This window comes from Mastomys coucha, unplaced genomic scaffold, assembly GCF_008632895.1.
Source record: "Mastomys coucha isolate ucsf_1 unplaced genomic scaffold, UCSF_Mcou_1 pScaffold23, whole genome shotgun sequence".
Classification (NCBI taxonomy): Eukaryota; Metazoa; Chordata; class Mammalia; order Rodentia; family Muridae; genus Mastomys; species Mastomys coucha.
In genome coordinates, this window is record NW_022196906.1 from 49,266,454 (window position 1) to 49,287,605 (window position 21,152).

Sequence of the window (21,152 nt, forward strand, 5' to 3'; positions counted from 1 at the left end):
AAAATAAATAAATCTTTAAAAAAATTACATACTTTTTTTCCTTTTCTGATGGAGATATAACTTATGATTTTTATTTTTTGGCAAAAGCATGAGTAATACTTTTTTTTAAGAATAAGATGAATGTATTTTATTATACGAGGAAAACTTGCTGGATTTATTTTCATGGTTTTCTTATTTTGAAACAGAATAGAGGTGGCATTCTTTTTAAAATTGATGGATTTCATTCATTTCATAATTCCATGAAAAAATATTCTTTTTCAGGACTGTAGCTATAGCTCTTTGGTAGAATAGTTGCCCAGTATTCTACCTACTTGATTGACATGGGACCCTGGGATTCAATCCTCAAAAACAGGAATTTTTTAAACAGATAGTACGATTTATATATTGTAGTGCCTGAGGGAAAAATGTATTGCTGTGGGGTTAGTAAAAAAAATATCAATTTAGGAATAATTGGTTCAGTTATTTTGAATTTATTAAAAGAATAATAGAGAATTGTTTAAAAGATGTTGATGTTAAGAGCTGGAGAGTAGTTAAGAGCACTTTCTGCTTTTGGAGAGGACCCACATCCAGTTCCCAGACCTGTGCTGGTGGCTCACAACTGCCTCTAACTCCCAGTCTAGGGTATCTGATACCCTATGGCCTCTACGGGCACATGTCATAAATAATGTAATACAAGTACTAAAAAGAATAAATTTGCAAGCATGCTTTAAAAAGGGGGACAGTAGAAAAAAGACATAAAGTGAAGCTTAAAGTAATCTATATCTATATCTATATATATGGATTCCATTTTCTTAGAAGTGTCTATATACATAGAACTATTGCTTGCATAATGTATGTTTTGCAGTGAAAGTGAGTAGTACTAAGCAGTTTTTTAAAATTCATTTAAGTATCTTTTAGTTGATGGCTTTAGTTGTTTTGATAGTGAAAATTTGCTGTTATTGTCTGTTTAGTATATTTAGAGTTAACTTACACCAGAGTAATGGAAGTGAAGAGTAACCAGTGTGCCCGATGTCTCCACAGGGATTTATTCAGTGGAGCTAATAAATGACAGCTTGTATGACTGGCACGTCAAACTACACAAGTGAGTACTTTCTGTGCTAACCTATGTTTTACAATGTCACTCTGTAGACCAGGCTGCCCGCGAACTCAGAAATCCACCTGCCTCTGCCTCCCATGGCTGGGATTAAAGGGTGTGCCACCATCACCTGGCAGTTTCATAGTTTTATCTTCTGCATTTGCTCAGACAGCACTGCTCTGGAAGTTGCTGTTAAGTGTCACCAAGGTGAGCTGGGTCTGAGGCTCACTGGAGAGAGTCAGACAGCAGGAATAATAGGCAGCAATGTGTGGCAAGCTTAGGAGACTGTGACAGTTGACAAACAAAATGTATTCAGATAGTACACACCTGTGAGCCGCTTTATGTTTGAAATAAGGAGATTAGGCAGTACATATAGAAGAGTTAGAAAAAATGCTTTTATAGTGATTTACTTTTGGTGGTTAAATTTCTTTCCTTAAACTTGCTGGTTAAAAATACAATTTTAGGAAAGAATATCACCAAAACATTTTTCAGTTGTTTGAAAAGTTATGTGTATGTAACTGTTGTTCTTTGGAATGACCATTAATTTCAGATTCCCTTTGTTCCCAAGGAGCTAGAGCCCACAGTGATTTTTTTTTTTTTTTCTGGTACTGTAGGCTCTGTTGTCCCTTTTGGACTGGTTCAATTGGAGCGTAGTGAGAAAGGTTTCTCTAATCTTGTTTGAACTGGCTTTTGTTTTGTTATTCTTAGGGTTGATTCTGATAGTCCTTTGCACAGTGATCTTCAGATCTTAAAAGAAAAAGAAGGCATAGAATATATTTTGCTTAACTTCTCTTTTAAGGTAAGTACATTGTAATAGGATTCCATGTTCTTCTAATGGGAGTATGTAAGTGGCTTAGCTGCCTTGGAGAACAATTTGGTATGATTTGGATTCAGGATTTTTTTTTCCTTTCCCTTTTTTTTGAGATAAGGTCTCACTGTGTAGCCTTGAACTTGCTATCTAGACTAGAGTAGCCTCAGACTTACAGAGGTCTGCCTGCTTCCCTCTAACTCCTGAGTTAATTAAACGTTGATACTGAGTTTGGTTAATTAAGGAGTTGTTGAGGTGTATACTCCACAAAAGATGAATGTTTAGACACCAGGCAACACACAAGAATGTGTAGAGCAGCATCGTTTGTCATAACTGCAACTAAAACAATCCAGTTATAGTAAATTGGAAAATGTGGCATCCAAAAGATATATTGACAAGATATGTCAGTCTTCTATATAGTATATATAAGTAGGAGAAGTTAGGCTTAGACTCTTAGCCATTTTGTGTAGTTCATTTATATAGAATTCAAAAATTGTAAAATTAGTTTTGTATAGGGCATGCATTGTAAGTGCAGGCAAGGGAAAGCTGGTCTTGTAAATGAAACATTCTTAGGCATTTTAATGGTTGTTAGTCACAAAACATATTTCTCTTGTGCTAAAATTCATGGGGCCAGGGACCGTGGTAAAACTAGAAAGAAACATTCTAGGAAGACTTTTTAGGTCTGCAATAATGAGAAAAGAAAGCTGAAAAACACTGAAGTCGGTTCATATCTGGGCAGCAGAACCAGAGAGCAAAGGTGTGATCACAATAAAGACTTGCTGAGTAGACAGAGACATCTGTGGGCTTCCTGTTGGTCATGTGGGCATCCTGGTTACAATAATTTCTAAAGGTTTCCCTGTATGTTTATGTTCCTTTTGGAATTACTTAGTAATTTTGAAGATGTTAAAAATAAAGGTTAAAAATAAATAGTAATGGTCTCTAAATAAAATGTTAGTGATTTAATGTAATACAGTAAAATCTAATGATTGAAAATTGATGGGCTGTGGTGGCACACGCCTTTAATCCCCACACTTGGGAGGCAAAGGCAGGCGGATTTCTGAGTTCGAGGCCAGCCTGGTCTACAGAGTGAGTTCTAGGACAGCCAGGGCTACACAGAGAAACCCTGTCTTGAAAAAACCAAAAAAAGAAAAGAAAATTGCAACTAGATTGAGGTGTTTTGAGGATTTCTGTTGAAGTGATCAGGGTGCTGTGCTGAGGTGAGGAGGAGGTTAGTGCAGCAGTTGTCTTGCACTTGCAGGGTTTGTCCACAGAAGATGATCGGAGTGATTTTGAGTTTTCCTCGTGCTGTTTAAGGGTTTGGATTTGCTGTCCTCTGGGGAAAAGATGCTTTTCAAGAACATACTGGGATGTGCTCTTTGTGCTTTTTATTTGTTTTTATTTGAGGCATAGTTGGTCTGTTCAGCTTCTTGTTTTGTCTTAAACAGTTAACTCCTTTCATTAGCACTGGTTGGTAGTGCATAGTTGATCTCTGGCAGCCTAGTTGGAGGCTTTTACTTAATCTTGAAAAGAAATGATGCAGAGCATGTATATGGCGTTGGTGCTACAGGTGACACAGATGGACTTGAGATGTTTGGAAGGAAGAAAACATAGACATTAAAGAATATTTTCTTTATTCTTAGAATTTGTAAAAAGCTTTATTAGTTGAATCCCAGAGCACAGTTTATGGAGATGCCTCTAGGCTCTGAAGTAGAATTACTTTCTGAGATTTCTGAAACTGAAGGTAGTTCTCAATCAGTCAAGAGGTTTTATAGTTACTCATTTGGGATTATATATTTAAAGAAAGACCTAATACTAGTTTTGCTCTTCCAAGCTTTGTATCCATGCTTTTATTATACTGTTAAGTTACAGATAGATTTAAAAGTAGATGAAACTGTCGCTGAGTTGGCATCTTGTATAGGCAGGTGTCTTCATTTTCTAACCTGCAGTAGAAATGCAGCACTAGACAGGCCCATCCTCCACCAGGGGTGCTGCAGAGTGTGCTGGTTATTTTCCACTTGTTTTCTTGGAGGTAATTGGATGAGACCTGTTTGTTCCTATCTTGCCTCAAAATGAGTTTTTAGAAAAGCATTGCTTCATGTTGTTTGAACATAAAAATTGGACATAATTTTTGTTAGACTCCCTTGGCCTGCCTTCTTCAGGAGCAGGAAGCCATTTCCCTATCCAGGAAGTTAAAGGCATTTTCCTGACCTGGCCACCAGGGAACTAATATCTAACACTCTTGGCTACTTTAGCTTTTGTCTGTGTGATATCAGATGACTCCCACCCTTTTAGGGCTGGAGTGGGGTGGGGTCTGTGACTAACCTGGAGTTCTCCAGTGTGTCTAGACTGACTAGCCAGTGAGCTCAAGGGATCCTCCTGTCCATGTGTCCTCAGTACTGGGAACACAGGCATGTGCCAGCATACCCGACTGTTGTCTGTGGTTCCGAGGCTGGAGCTCAGGTCCTTCTGCCATCTCTTCAGCACCATCTCTGATTTTTTGAAGCAGCTTATCCATTATATTGAGTGTTACTATTGTTGCTTACCATATTATAGGTGATTTTTCTACTTGTCTTTTTTTTCTCCCTCCCCCCTCCCTGTTCCCTATTGGATTTTCTTAGGACTCCAGTGTTTCCTACCTTTTAACTTAGTAGTTATATGTTCTCTCACTCATCCTTTATAAATCCTTGAATTGTCAAAGTCCAGTATTTGTTTTTTCGCCTTTGTAATTTCATAGCCTTTAGCAGTACTACTTCAAAGTACCTAATACGGTGACCCTTTAATACAGTTCCTCATGTTGTGATGACCCCCAACCATAAAATTATTTTTGTTCTCACTTCATAACTAATTTTGCTTATTTATGAAACATAATGTAAATATCTGATATGCATGATATCTGTTTTGTGAGATAGGTTGAGAGCTACTGCCTTAGAATGTTTGAGTTAATATTCTCAATACATGCATTTACATTCTTTACTTGGATTCTGAGACCAGCTAAATTTGGAACTTTCATGCTCTTTATTCTCTCAGGTTATATCTAGCATTATCTTTTTTTTCTGCCTAAAAAATGTTAAGTATTTCTTTTTAGTATGGCTTTGCAGGTGGGAAAATGCATGTTTTATTTCTTTTTCTTTGTGACAAAGCCTTGTTATGAATCACAGACTGGTCTCAGACTTGTGATCCTCTTGTCCTGCTTCCTGATTGCTGGGTTATAGCTATGTGCTGCTTTGCCTGGCTTTAATTAGATTTTTCAGGAATACCAATTTTTAGGTTGGCAAGTTGTCAACTCCTTTCAGCCCACTCAGATAACTTTTTTATCAGTGAAGATTCTCGTCTTTCCTGAAAGTACTTACAGTGGCCAAGCATTGAGAAGTCTTTAAAAAATTCTTATCCATTTTTCTTGCCCTATTCTCTCTTTTAACACTCAAACATCTTATAAACATTGTGTCGTTATTTTCTGCATTTTTCCACCTCTTGTACCATTTTGGCTCTTTAACTTCATTCTGGATGTGTGTTATCTATTTTCCTATTTACTGAATCTCTGTTCTGCAGTTTGTTGACATAGTCTCAGTCGCCCATTGGGTTGTTAGTCCCTGCTGCTGTGGCTCCAGATTCTAGAATCTTGATGGGTTCTGTTGTAATGATACACAGTTCTGCTGTGGTTTGGTTTTATCTTCTCTTCCTTCCAGATGTTCAGCAGTTATTGTAACATGTGCCTGTTGACTCTGTCTCATTGTGGTTGTCCTGTTGGGCTTACGTCTAAGTCTTAGCAATGATGTACATTATGTGTGAAAGACTTCAGAGGAGGGGTGCAGTACTGTGTTCTTCCCAGAAGGGATTAACATTTGCCCTGCCAGGGCCACAGAGTGCCTAGACAACCTAGAATGGAGATTTCTGAGAGCTAGACGTGACTTCCTTTGAGGGTAGTTGGCCGTTGGTCCCTCGGGGCCCATCCTGACACACAGACGGCCGGCCCCCAGGCCTCTCTTTGGCATACTGCAGCTCCAGCTTTTGCTTCCCTGGCTGCAAGTCTGCATTCAGTTATTTGCTCACCTCTTCTATTCCTCTTCTGTAGTGAGAAAAAAGGCCTCTCCCGACCCTGACCATACCATGCTGCTTAGTGTATGGTGTGAGATAGTGCCTGCCGCTCTGCTCTGTTCTGTCCCGACTGAGTCTCTTATTTGATGGCTTTGTGGTTGTTAATTGTTTCTCATCTGTCCTTTGGTACTAATTTCACTTTCATGACCAGGTAATAAGAGGATACATTTCTTTATTGATTATTTGAAAACCTTCTAAATAATGCAAAGTTAAAATTGATGCTCTTAAAATTGATTAAACTTATACTTTTTTTAGGATAATTTTCCATTTGATCCTCCGTTTGTTCGAGTGGTGTTACCTGTTCTCTCAGGAGGGTAAGTTTACATATTTACTTTTTTGTGACAGCATGTGTCAGAGTCCTTTGCAGGACTAGCTGGAGTCTGGGGGGTCAGGATTGCTGGACTTGACATAGGATTGTGTGTCAGGTGGGTTGAAGGGGCTTGAGAACTTACATTTCTAAGAAATTCTCAAATGAAACTGATAGCACTTTCTTGGGGTCCACATTCAGAACCATAGGAACAAATTAGTTACTTATAAGCAGGCATCTTAATGGAGTTTATTTATAGGTATTGACTCTTTAGAAATGTTTTTTAGCTCAGTGTACCTGCTTGTAATCTCAATCTGTTAGAAGCTGATTTAGGACTGTGAGTTCCAGGCCAGCCTTGGCTATGCAGTAGGTCTGAGCCTGCTAGAGAGATCCATGCAAATCTATATCTGGATGGATAATATGGTCAGTATCTATCAAGATTTTGTCTTTAAAAAATGTTTTTCAAATATAAACCATGCTTGAGGATTTCAGGAAAGTTACAGTTACTGTGGTTCTCATGGGCTTGTAATGTTGCGTATAGTCACAGTGATAAAATCAGGTAACCTGAGGTGGCTGTGGAGCTGATCACTGCATAAATAGTTATTAGTTACAATGGACCGGTGGTTGTCATACAGCCATACTGAATTTTGTCCTACTACTTTTTGTAGTTAGGAAGCTATGGGAGGCATGACAAAGATCAAATTAATTATGAAATGTTATGCAATCTCCCATATGGGCATCATTAAACTACTTGTAGGGAGCAGGGGAGATGGCTCAGTTGATTAGAGTAGTTGTTTCTCTTGGAAAGAACCCAAAGTCAGTTTCTAGCACCCATATGAAATAACTTGTAGCTACCTGGTACTTCAGCTCCAAGGGATTTAATACACCCTCTGGCCTCTGCAAGCACACACATGAATGAAAATAAAATAAATTTTGGAAAAAAAAAATCCTTTGAGAGTTTTCAAATCCTCAGCTAATTCTACTCTGTGAGATGATTTCTGTTGTAATAATAAAATCCAAAAACATTGCCCATAAGCTGATAATTTCTGTATCTGAGACAGTAGTAGTGGCTCCTAAAGTCAGACTTTAGATCTTCTCAGAAATAGTCTCTTATAATATGTAGATGTGAAAAAAATATAACTATATATTTTTTTGTTTTTGTTTTTGAGATCACTTCCTGGTCTAGATTTCTCAATATAGTGAGAATATGTGTGACCTGATGTTGAGAGGTAGAGTACAGCACAACTGGCCATTGTGTCTGTAAAGCTCAGCAGAAACACATCCGTGTTTGTGATGTGTTGAGCCATTTAGATGTCTGCAATACAATCACGGAGTACTTGATTAAAAGATTAATCAGCCCAGGTGGTGCCTGCGGCCTGCTCCTTTCTATAGCTCCCACACAGTTCTATGGTGTATTAGGCATTGTGACATCAGGCTCAGTGATACTTAGTCCAAAGGGACTTGTTGAAAACTTGGTGTGAGGTTTTTTTCCCTCACAAAGTCACTAAATAACAGCTCCTAAATCTGTTTTCCACAAAATCACCGAGTAACTTCTAGGTTTTTTTGGCCTGTTGGCATCTCAGAGATGGCATCCTCTGGTTTGCTATTTGGGAAGTGTTCTGAGTGATACTCAGCAAGGCTGAAGTAATGCCTCAGTACTGATCACAAATACTGTTAGGATGAGTGGCGATCACAAGTTAAGAGGCATGGGAAGTTTCATTTTAAACATTCCCCACATGCTTCTGGATTAGGCAGTGAAGATAGTTTTTCTACCATAAAGCCCATGGCTAATTTTGGAAGGAGAATATTAGGTAACCTAGCCAAATATTTACATACACAAAATGAATATAGGGTGGAAATATAATGAATTTTAAACTTTGGTATCTCTTGCTCAGAACACCAGCCCTTTCCTAGCCAAGTATAGCAGCATTAAACTTTTTTACAGTTTAGTGTTGCTATAGCATTGTAATTCTATAACAAGTTTTTTCCCCCTCCTTCCTCTGCTAAGCATATTTAACTGTAAATATTGGGTTCATCTGTCATTAACTGGTATATAGGAAAAAGGAAGTAATAGTTTAAAAAAATGTTCTAGGAATGCTAGAGATGGCTCAGTTGGTAAAATGCTTGCTGAGAAATTAGGACCTGAGTTGAGACCCCTAGACCCCGCATACAGTCTGGGTATGATGGCTTATTCCTGTAACCTGAGCACTGGTAAAGTGGGGAAAGGAGAATCCTTGAACCTGGCTGGCTAGCCAGGCTAGCTAAATTGGTGAGCGGTTCATCAAGAGACCCTGTCTTGAACAGTATGGTGGGTAGCTGGGGTTACGTCTAGCCTCCATAGTGTATGTAACATACACACATGCCACACATATACAAAAGAGAGGAAAAGTACCTAGAGCGATGAGTCTGAGCCAAAGACTGTATCTGAGATCCCATTGCCACAGGGTCAAGTGACAGAGACCGTATGGGAAGAGGAGTGAGGAAGGGAAGCCTTCACTAAGGAGAACCAAAGGGCTTCTTTCGTAGTGCAGCTATGAAAGAAGAAAAGCTATTGGTTGATTTAAAACAGCAGTCTCAGAATCAGAAGACAGCTTGAAGTTTATATGAATCTATAGAAATGGAGGTATTATGGTAGCAGGTATGTGGGCTCTACTGTGTGTCTCAGCAAAACACTGGAGATTCACACTGTATAGCTGTCTGTAACTCTGTCAGCAGTGTTGTCAGCTTTGCATTAGGATGCAGAGAAAGCTCCAGAGACTGAAGAGCATGAGTGTCCACTAAGAAAACAGATTCTTTTGCTCCTGTTCTCTGGGATATTTGGAGCCAAGTTTTTAGTTTTTGACATCAGAAGAAGTTTATTAGTATTTTGTTCAACTTGTTTGACAAGTTGATTATATTAGAATAATGACTGAACATTTGAAATTGGTCGCAGTCTTATGTCTCTAACAACAGTTTTTATTTTGTATGTTATCTTCTAATTTTGTGTGAGTACTATCTTAGTAATGATTCAGAAGTTAAGGAGGATTTTGTATGCTTGCTTTCCTTTTTAAAGGTATGTGTTGGGTGGAGGAGCACTGTGTATGGAACTTCTCACAAAACAGGTAACTCTTGTGTACAATTCTTACCCTTGGACTATTTCCCTATACAAGCTGGATTCTAAGAGGAAAGATCTTACATGTAGTAGCACCTACTTTTCTAAACAAGTTCAAGGTAAAGCAGTAAGTTTTCATTGTACTTGGAGCTTGTCCATGCTGGAACAGCCATTGAGAGTGATGTTAATCTGAAATTATAATCACTCAGTGACATTTACAACACGGGGTTGTTTGCAAGATTCTAGAAGTAGCCCAATGTTTTTCCTGTCCTTACAGATAGCACTGATTTGCTGTTGTTGGGGTCCTCCTCTGTGTTGTTTTATTAGGTTTTTCTGAATGGGAATTGTGAAGACCGCTGAGTTTTAGATGCACCTTGTTCTTCCCACAGGGCTGGAGCAGTGCCTACTCAATAGAATCCGTCATCATGCAGATCAATGCCACCTTAGTGAAAGGCAAAGCCCGGGTGCAGTTTGGAGCGAATAAGGTACTAGACGAGGAACTCCACAGACATGCTGGGTGCTCAGCTAGCGGCATCTTCCTGTCTTGAGTCTATTTTTAAAATTTATTTTTATATCTGAGTGTTTTGCCTATGTGTGTGTGTCTGCACTGTATGTGTGCCTGGTGCCCTCTGAGGTGAGAAGAGGGCATTAGATGATCTATAGTTATGGACAGTTGTGAGTCACTGTGTGGGTGATTGGAATTGAACTCAGGTCCTCTTCAAGAAAAAGCAGCCTTAACTGAGGAGCCTTCTCTCCAGCGCCTCAACCCCCGTTGTAGTTCTTTATGAGACCGTTTATTTCAATTTTTTATTTGTTTTTCTTGTTTTCGAAAGTTTAGAAAGCATAGATGTGTAAGAGAACATACTCATTACATTACTGCACTGCCTTTCGTAGTCACAGACATGTTTAGAGTTTGAGCTTATTATTGCTAAATATAACATGCTAAGTAAAAAAAAGCCCAGGTGAATTTTGAGCTTTCTCTAAACTGGGACCATGTTAGCATCATTAATTTCCAGCCAGTGTGTACATGCTGGACTCTATTCTAATCTACATCATTAACCTTTTCAACCCTTTTATAACCTAAGAGAAAAGTTCTGTTGTCTTCATTTTATAGATAAGAAAACTGAGGCACAAGGAGTCTGGATAACTCCTAAGGTCATGGGGTCAAGACAAGGGTTTCAGGCAGGCAGACATAGTCTGTGCACTTCTTCACTGAGTTGTGTGCAGAATGATCCTTCTAGGTGGGATTGTAGCTACTCATAGGTATTTATGATGTTTGTTTTGAAAAAACCTTTTGTGATGGAAATCAACCTTGATCTGATACTTTTTTTGCATAGTGAATGTTCCCCTAAAGTTCTTTGTAAATTTGCAGTGTTTATTCAAGAAGTAAAACATATATTTATACTGTACTTCAAATCACAAGATTGTTTTAGAATGTTAATCCACAGAACAAGGACAATTTAAAAGATCATTTAAAAAATCATTTGGGCTGATAGTGTTGCTTTTAGCAGCTGTTTATATGGAACAAAAACGTCATTTGTTTAAATTCTAGAAGTTAGGCAGCTTGCTAATGTCCAATAATTCATATCAAACCAGCATTTATTTATTTATTTATTTTGTTCATTTGTTTTTGAAGACGGGATTTCTTTGTGTAGCCCAGGTTGGCTTAAAACTCACAGAGATCGGGCTGGTGAGATGGCTCAGTGGGGAAGAGCACTGACTGCTTTTCGGAAGGTCATGAGTTCAAATCCCAGCAACCACATGGTGGCTCACAACCACCAATAATGAGATCTTATGCCCTCTTCTGGTGTGTCTGAAGACAGCTACAGTGTACTTAACATATAATAAATAAATAAATCTTTAAAAAAAAAAAAAAAAAACTCACAGAGATCCACCTGCCTCTGCTTCCTGAGTGCTGGAATTAAAGGTATGTGCCATCACCAATGGACCAGACCAACATATCTTAACAGTATATGTGAATCTATGTTTTTATCTTAATGTGTCAATAAAATGATTATGTAATATAATCAAAAGCCTTCCTCCCCCTCTTCCCTTCCCTTCCCTTTTCCCTCTTTGGCTCTGCTACCTCTAGCCCACAGTTTTTGTTTGTTTGTTTGTTTCCCATTCCGGATGGTTGTAAGCCACCATGTGGTTGCTAGGATTTGAACTCATGACTGCAGGAAGAGCAGTCAGTGCTTTTAACCACTGAGCCATCTCACCAGCCTTAATCTAAAACCTTTTTAGTGATTAAATATTTGCTCAGGCAAAGTAAATAATATCACAAAAAACTGAAAAAGTAATTTGTAATTTTGAGTACCTAGAAGTAAGGCGCTGTCATGTTCTTCAGTGCTTGCTTCCTGGCGTCTATTTATACAGAGGATTTGGTGTTAAGTTCTTACACGATTTTCATTTTAAAAGAAAATTAGAAGAGAGAGAGCCTTGTACTTGACTCCTGAGAGCCGTGTGTCAAGTACAGCAGGACAGGGACATTAAGTCCTCTATAGTTTTGAAATTCTAGAACCACCAGTATTCTTTGTTCCCTTTCAGTTGCTTTAAACCTGCACTTTTTAATGATGTGTAGTTTTCTTGGCAAGTGAGAAAAAGCATTATACTCAAGATGCTAAGTGAGGCTGCTGAGTATTTCTGTATATTGAGGTACATTCATACATTGCCTAACTGTGGAGATGTTTGCAGTCTTGTGTCGACTATAGCGCATAGCTGCTAAGATGGCTGTGAAGACTTAGCTTATAGAATCTGAGGCCATCATGCTGAGGGCTTTCATGGTTGGCAGAAGTGACTATGTGGTTAGTACAGTAGAAGGTGAGTTCAGTGAGATTTTTAGGATAAAACCTCACTTTATTATTATTAAAAAAATATTGCCAACTAAGAAAGTAGAAACTTTGTACACTATAATAGAATTCCTGAATTTCAAACTCACAGGGAATAGTCTAATCATTAACTTAAAAAAAATACTACAGAAGTCTGACGTGGTGATTTATGGCAGTTGGGATGTTGTGCCAGGCTAGCCTGGGCTATGTAGTGAGACGCCCCCCCACCACACACCTTAAAAAAACCAAAACCCTAAACAATCAAAAAAGAAAGCTGGATGGTGAGATGGCTCAGTGGGTAAACACATTTGGCACCAAGCCAGAGAAAGGTCCTGAGCTCAATCCCAATGGGAGAACCAATTTCCAAGGTTATCCTGACCTTCACATTCATATTATGGTACATGTCTCTCCCTTGTTCTCCACATAACACACACATAAAATAAGTGTAACTAAAAAGGAAGATACAGGTCTGAGTAGATAACTCAGCTTTTCAGAACAATTGCTGCTCTTCAGGAGACTCTGGCAGCCCTCTCACAGTGGTCTCTAGCTCCCACTGTAGGGGGATCTGAGGCCTCTGGCCTCTGGGCACCTACACTCAACATAAAGACACACATACACATAATTAAAAATAATAAAGGTCAATCTTTAAAGGGCCAGCAAGTTGATTCAGGGAGTAGAACTACTGTCATATTAATAGCCATGTTACTGTCATGTTAGTGATTAGGGGCTTTTGAAATACTAGTAGGGTTAAGTTAAAAATGAAATTAGCATTTTGTGCTCTTCAGATTTCTTTTTGTCATATATTTATTACTATAGAATACTTTAAATATTTACATTAGTCAAAAAGCCAAGATTCAATATCTTAATTATATTATCAGTTGTTGGTTCAAAGTAATTCAGTATGCTTGTCTTTTAAAAAGCTGGATTAACTGAAACATATGCTGGAAATCTGAGTTCTTCTCAGTAGATATGATTGAGGTTGGGTTAATGGGACTGAGAACTTTGGTAGCTCTGTACAGTCAAGGGCTTACGGAGAGATAGAAGTATAGTCTTGCCATCAGCTCTCCCACTCCCCGACAATGTCTAGCCAGGAGTGAGAACAAGCCATGTAGTTAGAAAGATGAAGCCCAGGCTGTTTCCTGTTCAATTACTAGGAAATAAAGTCTATAGCATTAACTTGAGGCTATACAAGTAATAAATTCTTTCAGAGTATGGGCCTGTTTGTAGAAAGGTAGTTCCCAGCACTTGGAGAGCTAAGGCAGGAAGATTGCGAATTTGAGGCCATCTGGGCTACAATGTGAATCTAGACTCTACTGAGCTGTACAAGGAGACCCTATCTTCAAAACTATAAAGTAAATAAAGCAAGCTGATGGGCTAAACATGCATGTTACAGAGGGAAGATCAGTCAGTGATAGGGAAGTCCTGGAACACACAACCTTGGGGCAATGCTGCCGCTGTTTCTTCAGTCAGGATAGGAACCTTCTCTTGCTGCTACTTATTGCAGAACCCTTCGTAATGGTCACAAGCCTGGGAGTGAGTTCTTCGTCTTTTCCAGTGCTATGGAGTGACTAAGCCCTGGCCGTATCCATCAGTGATAAATATTTGGCATCAGTGGTGCCAAATATAGGAGCCTGATTTCCCACAGGGACTGTTCTGGTCCCATGTTAGCTGAACTTTCAGCTCTCACCAGAAGCAGACTCATCCTCTAGAGAAAAGTGTTTCTAATTGAAGCTTGTAGGCTTCCCAAAGATTAAAATCAAACAAATGGGGAATTTATTTAGTTAAAGATCACAACAAGGCCACCCAGGCACAGAATTGACAGAAATGTGAATGTTATACAAACAACAAAATAGAAACTACAGTTATTTGAAATGCAATAAGATAGTTGTATGAAATGTCCAAGGAAGAAAATAGCTAGGTAAATGGTCATATGCTTATAACTCCAGCACTTAGAGAAGATGGAGGCAGTAGGATCAGAAGTTCAAGGCAATGTTTGGCTACATAGTGGGTTCAAGACCAGAGTGGCCTAATAAATGAGACCCTATCTTAAAAAGCCAAAGAAAAGAAAACATTTGTACATTTAAAAATGGAACCATGAAACTGATCAATTAATAAGACCTGGAATGGAGTTGAGATAATCTGAAGAATCTTAACATACAGAATAGCTTATAGCAGAAGAGAAAACCCCCTCCCAAAACCACAGGGAAAACCAGATAAATATACCAACCAAGAAAGGGCTGCATAAGTTGTCTGCTGACTAAACCAGCTGATCTCTGCTCAGTGTGAGATGTCCTGTGTCTCTCTCAGACATACATAAGAAACTGAAAAAGTTCACAGCAGATGATTTTATAAAGCAAGGCAGACTATATAAAAACAGTACTACCTTCTAGAACTATATAAGTCAATGTAATTAGGTCAGAAGATACTAATGAAATTAATTAAATTACATATGAACTTGGAAACTTAAGTGCATTTCTGAGTTATAGTAAAAGGAACATGTAAAATTAAAAGTTTTAAAATATAAAATTGCAATAGTAAAATTCTTGAAAAAAAAAAAGTTTAAAGTTATTGAGTGAAGATAACCCATAATGCTGAAAAACAAAAAGGAAGATGGATACTCCCTGTCCTAGTTAAATAAAGCTTACAGTATGTTAATATGCCAGAAATATACAATGTCATGTGGAAATTCAGACATGTACAGCCCATTGGTCAAATAGGAATTTGAAAATAAAATTCTCCAGTGTCTGAGATAGCAACAACAATGCAATCAGAAACTAAAGGGGCCTCACAAGGAAAAGATAGGGCACATGACACCCCCGATGTGAAAGAGGAGAGGTTGGAGGCCTGAAAGGTACAAGGGTAGGGAAGGTGAGGGAGAGGCGAGTCTACTAATGCATACCCTGTTCAGAATTGCTGAGAGCTAGTTCCTTGTACACTGAAGTACAAAATGAAACCAATAACAATAGATCAAAATCCAACTTATTGTTAGAGAGGAGTCAAAAGGGAGAAATCAGCGAAGGTGTAAGGAAATGTCTGCAGTCCTAACCTGGAGGTCAGTCATCAGCTGTGGTGACTGTCCACAGTGACAGGCTCCACTTAGGAGAGTGGGTGCAGTGTTTCCAGATCTGAGAGTATCTTATGTGTATTTTGTTAGGTTTAGTCTATTTCTTTTTCATTTTTCCTTTTGTGTAAATAAATTAGTGTGTATTGATGTTTTGCCTGTGTTTCTTGTTTGTCTGTGGAATGCATACATGTTTGCTGCCGGCATAGGCCAGGAGAGGGCATCAGATCCCCGGAACTGGAGTTGTTATCCACTGTATGGGTGCTAGGAATCCAATCTTGGTGCTCTAGAAGAACAGCCAGTGTTTTTAAACACAGAACCATCTCTCCTGCCCATGAAAGTATTTTAAAATTATTTTTGAGATGATTATCTTTTTGTCTTAGATGCTTTATGGCAGGGCTTTAAAAAGATTACTCTGTAGAAAATAGGGTCTCGGGGCTATTGAGTTGGCTCAGCAGGTAACAGCACCAACTGCTCTCCCGAAGGTCATGAGTTCAAATCCCAGCAACCACATGGTGGCTCACAACCACCCGTAATGAGATCTGACGCCCGCTTTGGGGCATCTGAAGGCATCTACAGTGTACTTATTTATAGTAATAAATCTTTAAAAATAAAAATAATAGCTTACAAATGCATGGAAGCTGGCCCAGCTGGACTGAGTAGAAGACCAGCGGGTTGAAACCCCAAGGAGAATGTGGCTCTACAGAGTTGAAGGACTCCTGGGAGGCTCGTTGGAGGTGCTCACAGACAGATGGCCTTGCAGCCCATGTTGAACACCTGAGCAGGGCCTCAGCATGGCAGAAGCTTGTCCTTTGATGCAGAAGCATCATTCCAGGTGGGCTTTGCCCACAATTGGCCAGTACATAGTTGGTCTTTGGAAAGCAGGCTGCACATGAATGTCCTTGCAAAAGCTTCCAGAGATGTGTAGGAAAAACTAGCAAGTGTAGCTCAGTGTAGGGGAGCAGGGACAGGCGGGCTTGGCTCTTTGGTCTGCACACGTTGTCTTTTCTGCACATGCATGTGTCATACATCAGGTTGTGTGACGTGCTGCTGTAGGTGAGCTCTCCTGTTATGGAGTGCATTTGGTATTATTTTGAAGTTAAGATGGAGGCCGTTAGAACTTTAAGACAAAATTCAGTCTGAACTTGCCTTCTTAGAGAACATTCCTTATTTTAACCAAGAGCCATGCCTTGGTGGCAATCATGGACATGCCTTACATTTAAGATACTTACAAATATCAAAAATTTACAAGTATTTACATGCATGATACCTAAAGCTTAGTGTTTTCTTATCTGAAAACATTATCTCAGACTGTCATTTTGGATTCAGTTAGAAGGGAGAGTTGGGGTTGTACTCATCCAAGTGCGTTTCCTTTGACTTTATCAGCCAGTGTGGAGAGACACACACTAGGACTGTAAACCCGCATGCCTGACCAGTGGGAGGAAGACTAAGGCAACAGCTCGAAGCTCATGGGGGTTTAGTGAAGTACAATTTTGGTTTTATTATTCTTATAAAATTATAGCAAATATGGAACGTAACACAAGTTGTCTGAAAAATGAAAATGTTCTTTTAAGCACAGTAGTGATACCTCCAGAAATTTACTCTGCTTTTGATTGGTCTGTAATTTTGATTTAATAATGTATATTTCTTTTTCAGAATCAGTATAATCTAGCACGAGCCCAACAGTCCTATAATTCCATTGTACAGATACATGAGAAAAATGGTATGTTTAATTCAATAAGTACTTATTATTTATGAAGTTTCATATAACATGTTCATGTTTGCCTTATTCATTTTTGTGGTTTTGTCTTAATTTTTTTTTTATCAAATACTGCTAATTACAGTGAGGGGAAAAACATTTTCTATATTTATAATCTTGGAACAAATCTTAACACTGCTTCTATCAAAAGCTGATGCCCTAACTTCCTTGACTAAGTGCCTTTGAGTCACTGCCAAGAGTTCAGGTTAATAGATAAGTCCCTTGCTCACTTGAAATATACCCTGTAAGAAAGGAGTTGTGCTAGCAACTCTGAATAGGAGCGTTTGCAGTGGAGCTAGTGCACCACAGCCATCTGCCCCTGAGACACCTTCAGATGCCTACTTGGTTCATTTCCTTCCTGCCCCAGGGTCAGTCCTAGAACCCCTACTAGGCAAAAACATTCTACTTCTCAGGCAGAGCTTTACTGTGTGTGTGTCTCATCTAGTTCTTGGTTTCCTTTTCTTTTTTGTTTCACTTTTTAAGACAAGATCTCACTAAGTTTTCCAGTCTGGCTTTGAGATCACTCTGCAGTCCAAGCAAGGCTTGAACTCTGAGTCATTCTGCTCCAGTCTTCCCAGTAGCTAGGATTATAGGCCTGCACCACCTGGCCTGGCTTGGAAGACCTATTTGCAAGGGCCATTTATGTTACTCCCTAGCTCTGTGGCTTTGAACAAGTCCTCAGATTTATGTAGAAGATAATTTTTTTTCTGTGTGTGTGTGTGTGTGTGTGTGTGTGTGTGTGTGTATGCGCGCGCTTGCCACTGCACACACCATGTAGGTGCTGAGAGTCAAACTCAGGTTGTCTGGCTTGGCAGGAAGTACCTTCACCCACTGAGCCATTTTGCCAGCCTCTGTAATCTCTTTCATCTCTAGTTTCCTCATCTGAAGTTGGCAAAGTGTCTGTTAGAAACATAAGAAAAAGAATAGTACCTTGCAGAGCACTGTGTAAACCAAGTGCCCTGAATAAGGAATTCATTGTAGTAGTGGAAGGGAAACTAATAATCGTTTGTATTATCAGGGTAGAAGGGTTGGTACCTTTACAGTAAAAGGTCTTAACTCTGCTAGAAATGTGTTAGTTGGGCTGGGACATTACCATGCATGAGGTCCTAAGTTTGTTCTCAGAATGCACATGAAAAGCCAGGTGTGGCTGTGGATGATTCTGATCCCAGCTGTGGGGAAGCAGAGAAGGAAAGAGTCTTGGGTTTGTTGGCCAGCCAGTCTGAGTCATTGAGCTCCAGGTTGAGAACAAGTCTCAAAAAAAAAAAAAAAAGATTTGAGGAAGACACAGTAAATTGACCTCTGTGTACACATTTATGTAGGCGTATTAGTTTGTAAGTTTGGATTTGTGTCTTGCACTCTATTTTATTTTAATGAAAAAACCAACTTGTCACTTTTTTTTTTTAGTAATAATATTCAAAACAAAACCAAATATTGAAACTTCAAAGGAAGGTCTTAAAACATGAGGTGTCAAACCCAGGCTTGTGTAGTAGTTGTTTCTAGTAAGTACATCAGATGATGTACCAGTGCCTGCTTTGTCCCAAGCAGGACTGAGCATCCATTGAGATGAATGTCAATGTGAGAGCTTACATTGTGTGGAGCCTGAGCCAGCAGTCACGTTTCCCCCCTTTTTCTTACTCAAAGCAAACCCTACAATTGGTGTTCACAAGATGTTTATAGAAAATGTATTTGAGAGAGATGGAGAAAGAGCCTTGATGGAAGAACAGTGGATTCAGAATCAGAAGAGAGCAGTTCTGATTTTTAAAGCTTTATATATAAAGTTTTGTCCTTGTTTTAAATTGACAAAATTGTGTCCTTATCTTGAGTAGCTTGATGTATAGTCATATATTATGAGATTACTAACTCTGATGGACAGTCTCACATAGCTGGAATTTTAATGTGATGAGAGTACTTTCCCTACCAATGTTTTTGTTTGTTTGTTTTAAATTCTGGTCACCAGGATTTTGTGTGTGGGATACTTTGAGGATTGCTTTTAAATACAAAACTGAGATAAAAGGTTAGCATGTAGCTATTAGTCCATACTATCACTGTCAGCTAGGAGTACCATTCATACAGAGATGCTGAAGATCCAAGTATGTGTTAGTCATAAGCAGTAACCAAATCAGATATCAAAGTGCTGGGTTAATATCTAAACAACAAGTTTAAGTTCCTACAGTAGGATTAAACAACACAGTTATGACTAGAGCTGGACCTGATCTTAGTAATGCCTTTTTCTAACTGCTTCAAGACTGATGTAGTTAACCTTTTCCCATTTTATTTCAGGCTGGTACACACCTCCAAAGGAAGATGGCTAACTACATTGACATATGTCTGGACCAATGTTGCTTTAAAGAAAATCGTTCCAACGTACAGACATAAGCTTTTGAGTGCCCGTATAACAGCAGTACCGAAGACATTAGCTAATAGATCATTTAGTGGATAATCTGTCAACTGACATCCAGTTACAGCCTTTTCATTTTGCTCACATAGGTATCTTGGACTGAGCAGTGGGGCCTTTACTGTATTTTCTCCCGATAAGTACACACAATAGCCACTCCCTACCACCTCTTTCTTGAAAAGTGAAATCTTTTCAGCAGGGAAGTCAGCATCAGTTTACTGCAGCTGTGATTTTACAGTAACCTTTCTATATTGAGCCTATGGGGTATGAAGATTTCCAAAATCCTGTTCATTTAGAGCCAATAAAAGTTTAATTGATGGTCAATACTGGTTTAGAAATTTTAGGTCTTCTAAACCAAAGCCTTTTCAGGTCTGAAATCATTTAATTGCCAAAATTATGACAGGAAGCCTCTTCATTAAATTGTTACACTTTTTCATGGTTGTGTGAAGGTTTGAACTAATCTGAAAGTATGATCCTAATTTTATCATATTGGGGTACAGCAAAGTGAGGCAGCCACTTGTGAGCAGTAATTCCACTGGAGCAGCAGGGTCCTATATTGGACTGAACTTGCTTCCTGTTGGTTCAACATTTCTTGTGAGGAAGAGCCACAAGAGCCTTAAGGTCTAAAGTATGAGGTCGTTTTACCTTTCCATTTATTAACGGGATGTTGCAATTGATGAAAAACTAATAAACTTATGGAATGATTGGCACAAAGACAGACTCTTTGAGAAAAATTATGAAAGATACCTAAATTGGAGATCCTTAAATTTTCACTATACTCATGCAGTGGCTTTTATATCAGAAGATGAGTAGGAATTCAGCCTATGTTAATTCTTTTATAAAATGTGACACAGATCAATGGACTTTGCATTTTATTGCCTTACCCAAATCAGTCCTTTTTGGTTGGTAATAGATTTTTTAAAAATAATCCCATGTTTGATTTAAATCTAGCTATTTAAGCACTTTTAAAAAACCCAGAAGCACATATTCCTGCACAAACCAGTACAAAGTTCAACGGTATTTCTTATATATTTGATTTGAGATTATTTTTTTAAACTTTGTAAACCACATCTAGGAAATGTGGCACTTGTGCATTTTATGTGTGGTTTTAGTTTCTCTGGATTCTGTTGATTAAGAGGGCAGTAAAGATATCTGATATTTTTGGTCACTTGGTTACCTTAAATAAATGATTGCCAGTGGCTCAGATGACAAGTGACAAGGCAGAATTCTTCAACACATTATAAAGATCCTATGCCTAAGGCAAAGTCTTGAGTACATTATTGAATTCTAAATTCCTAATGGCTAGCAAATTGACAGCTACACATTTGGCATGCTTTAGGGTTTTTTTGTTTTGTTTTGTTTTTGGATTTTATTTTTCATTGCAGTTTTATTTGGCAATGTACAGTAAATTTTGTAAACTTGCATCAAGTTTATGAATAAAGAACCATTTAAAAATCAGTTTGTCACCTTTCCGTCATACGAGATGCTATGATTCAGGTGTCTCTAGGCTCTACATTGAATTCCTAGTGTAGGCTATTTAAAGAGAAGATGGGGTGTGGGGAGGTTTCAGAAATGGAGATGAAGATAATTAGATAGGGAACCTAGAATTGCTGTGTATACGTGTGTAGTGTATTTAGTTTTTCTTTAACCATTCCCTTTACTGTGTTCAAATACATGTGGGTTTCTAGTGCTCTTTTAATTAATGTCTCTAAGGTTCTTAGGGCACTGGTAGC

General features: G+C 38.6%; 1 protein-coding gene across 2 annotated transcripts in view; it reads left to right on the forward strand.

The window, feature by feature from the left end:
• Ube2q2 (ubiquitin conjugating enzyme E2 Q2) overlaps positions 1 to 20,875 on the forward strand; it is a 57,021-nt gene extending 36,146 nt beyond the window's left edge. For both annotated transcript variants that reach the window (XM_031343204.1, XM_031343203.1), the window contains 7 exons: positions 1,021 to 1,081; positions 1,784 to 1,874; positions 6,234 to 6,292; positions 9,338 to 9,386; positions 9,766 to 9,861; positions 16,922 to 16,988; positions 19,305 to 20,875. In XM_031343204.1, coding sequence (XP_031199064.1) covers positions 1,021 to 1,081; positions 1,784 to 1,874; positions 6,234 to 6,292; positions 9,338 to 9,386; positions 9,766 to 9,861; positions 16,922 to 16,988; positions 19,305 to 19,336 — 455 coding nt within the window. In that variant the 3' untranslated portion in view covers positions 19,337 to 20,875. The remainder of the gene's footprint in view (positions 1 to 1,020; positions 1,082 to 1,783; positions 1,875 to 6,233; positions 6,293 to 9,337; positions 9,387 to 9,765; positions 9,862 to 16,921; positions 16,989 to 19,304) is intronic.
• The last annotated feature ends 277 nt before the right edge of the window (positions 20,876 to 21,152 follow it).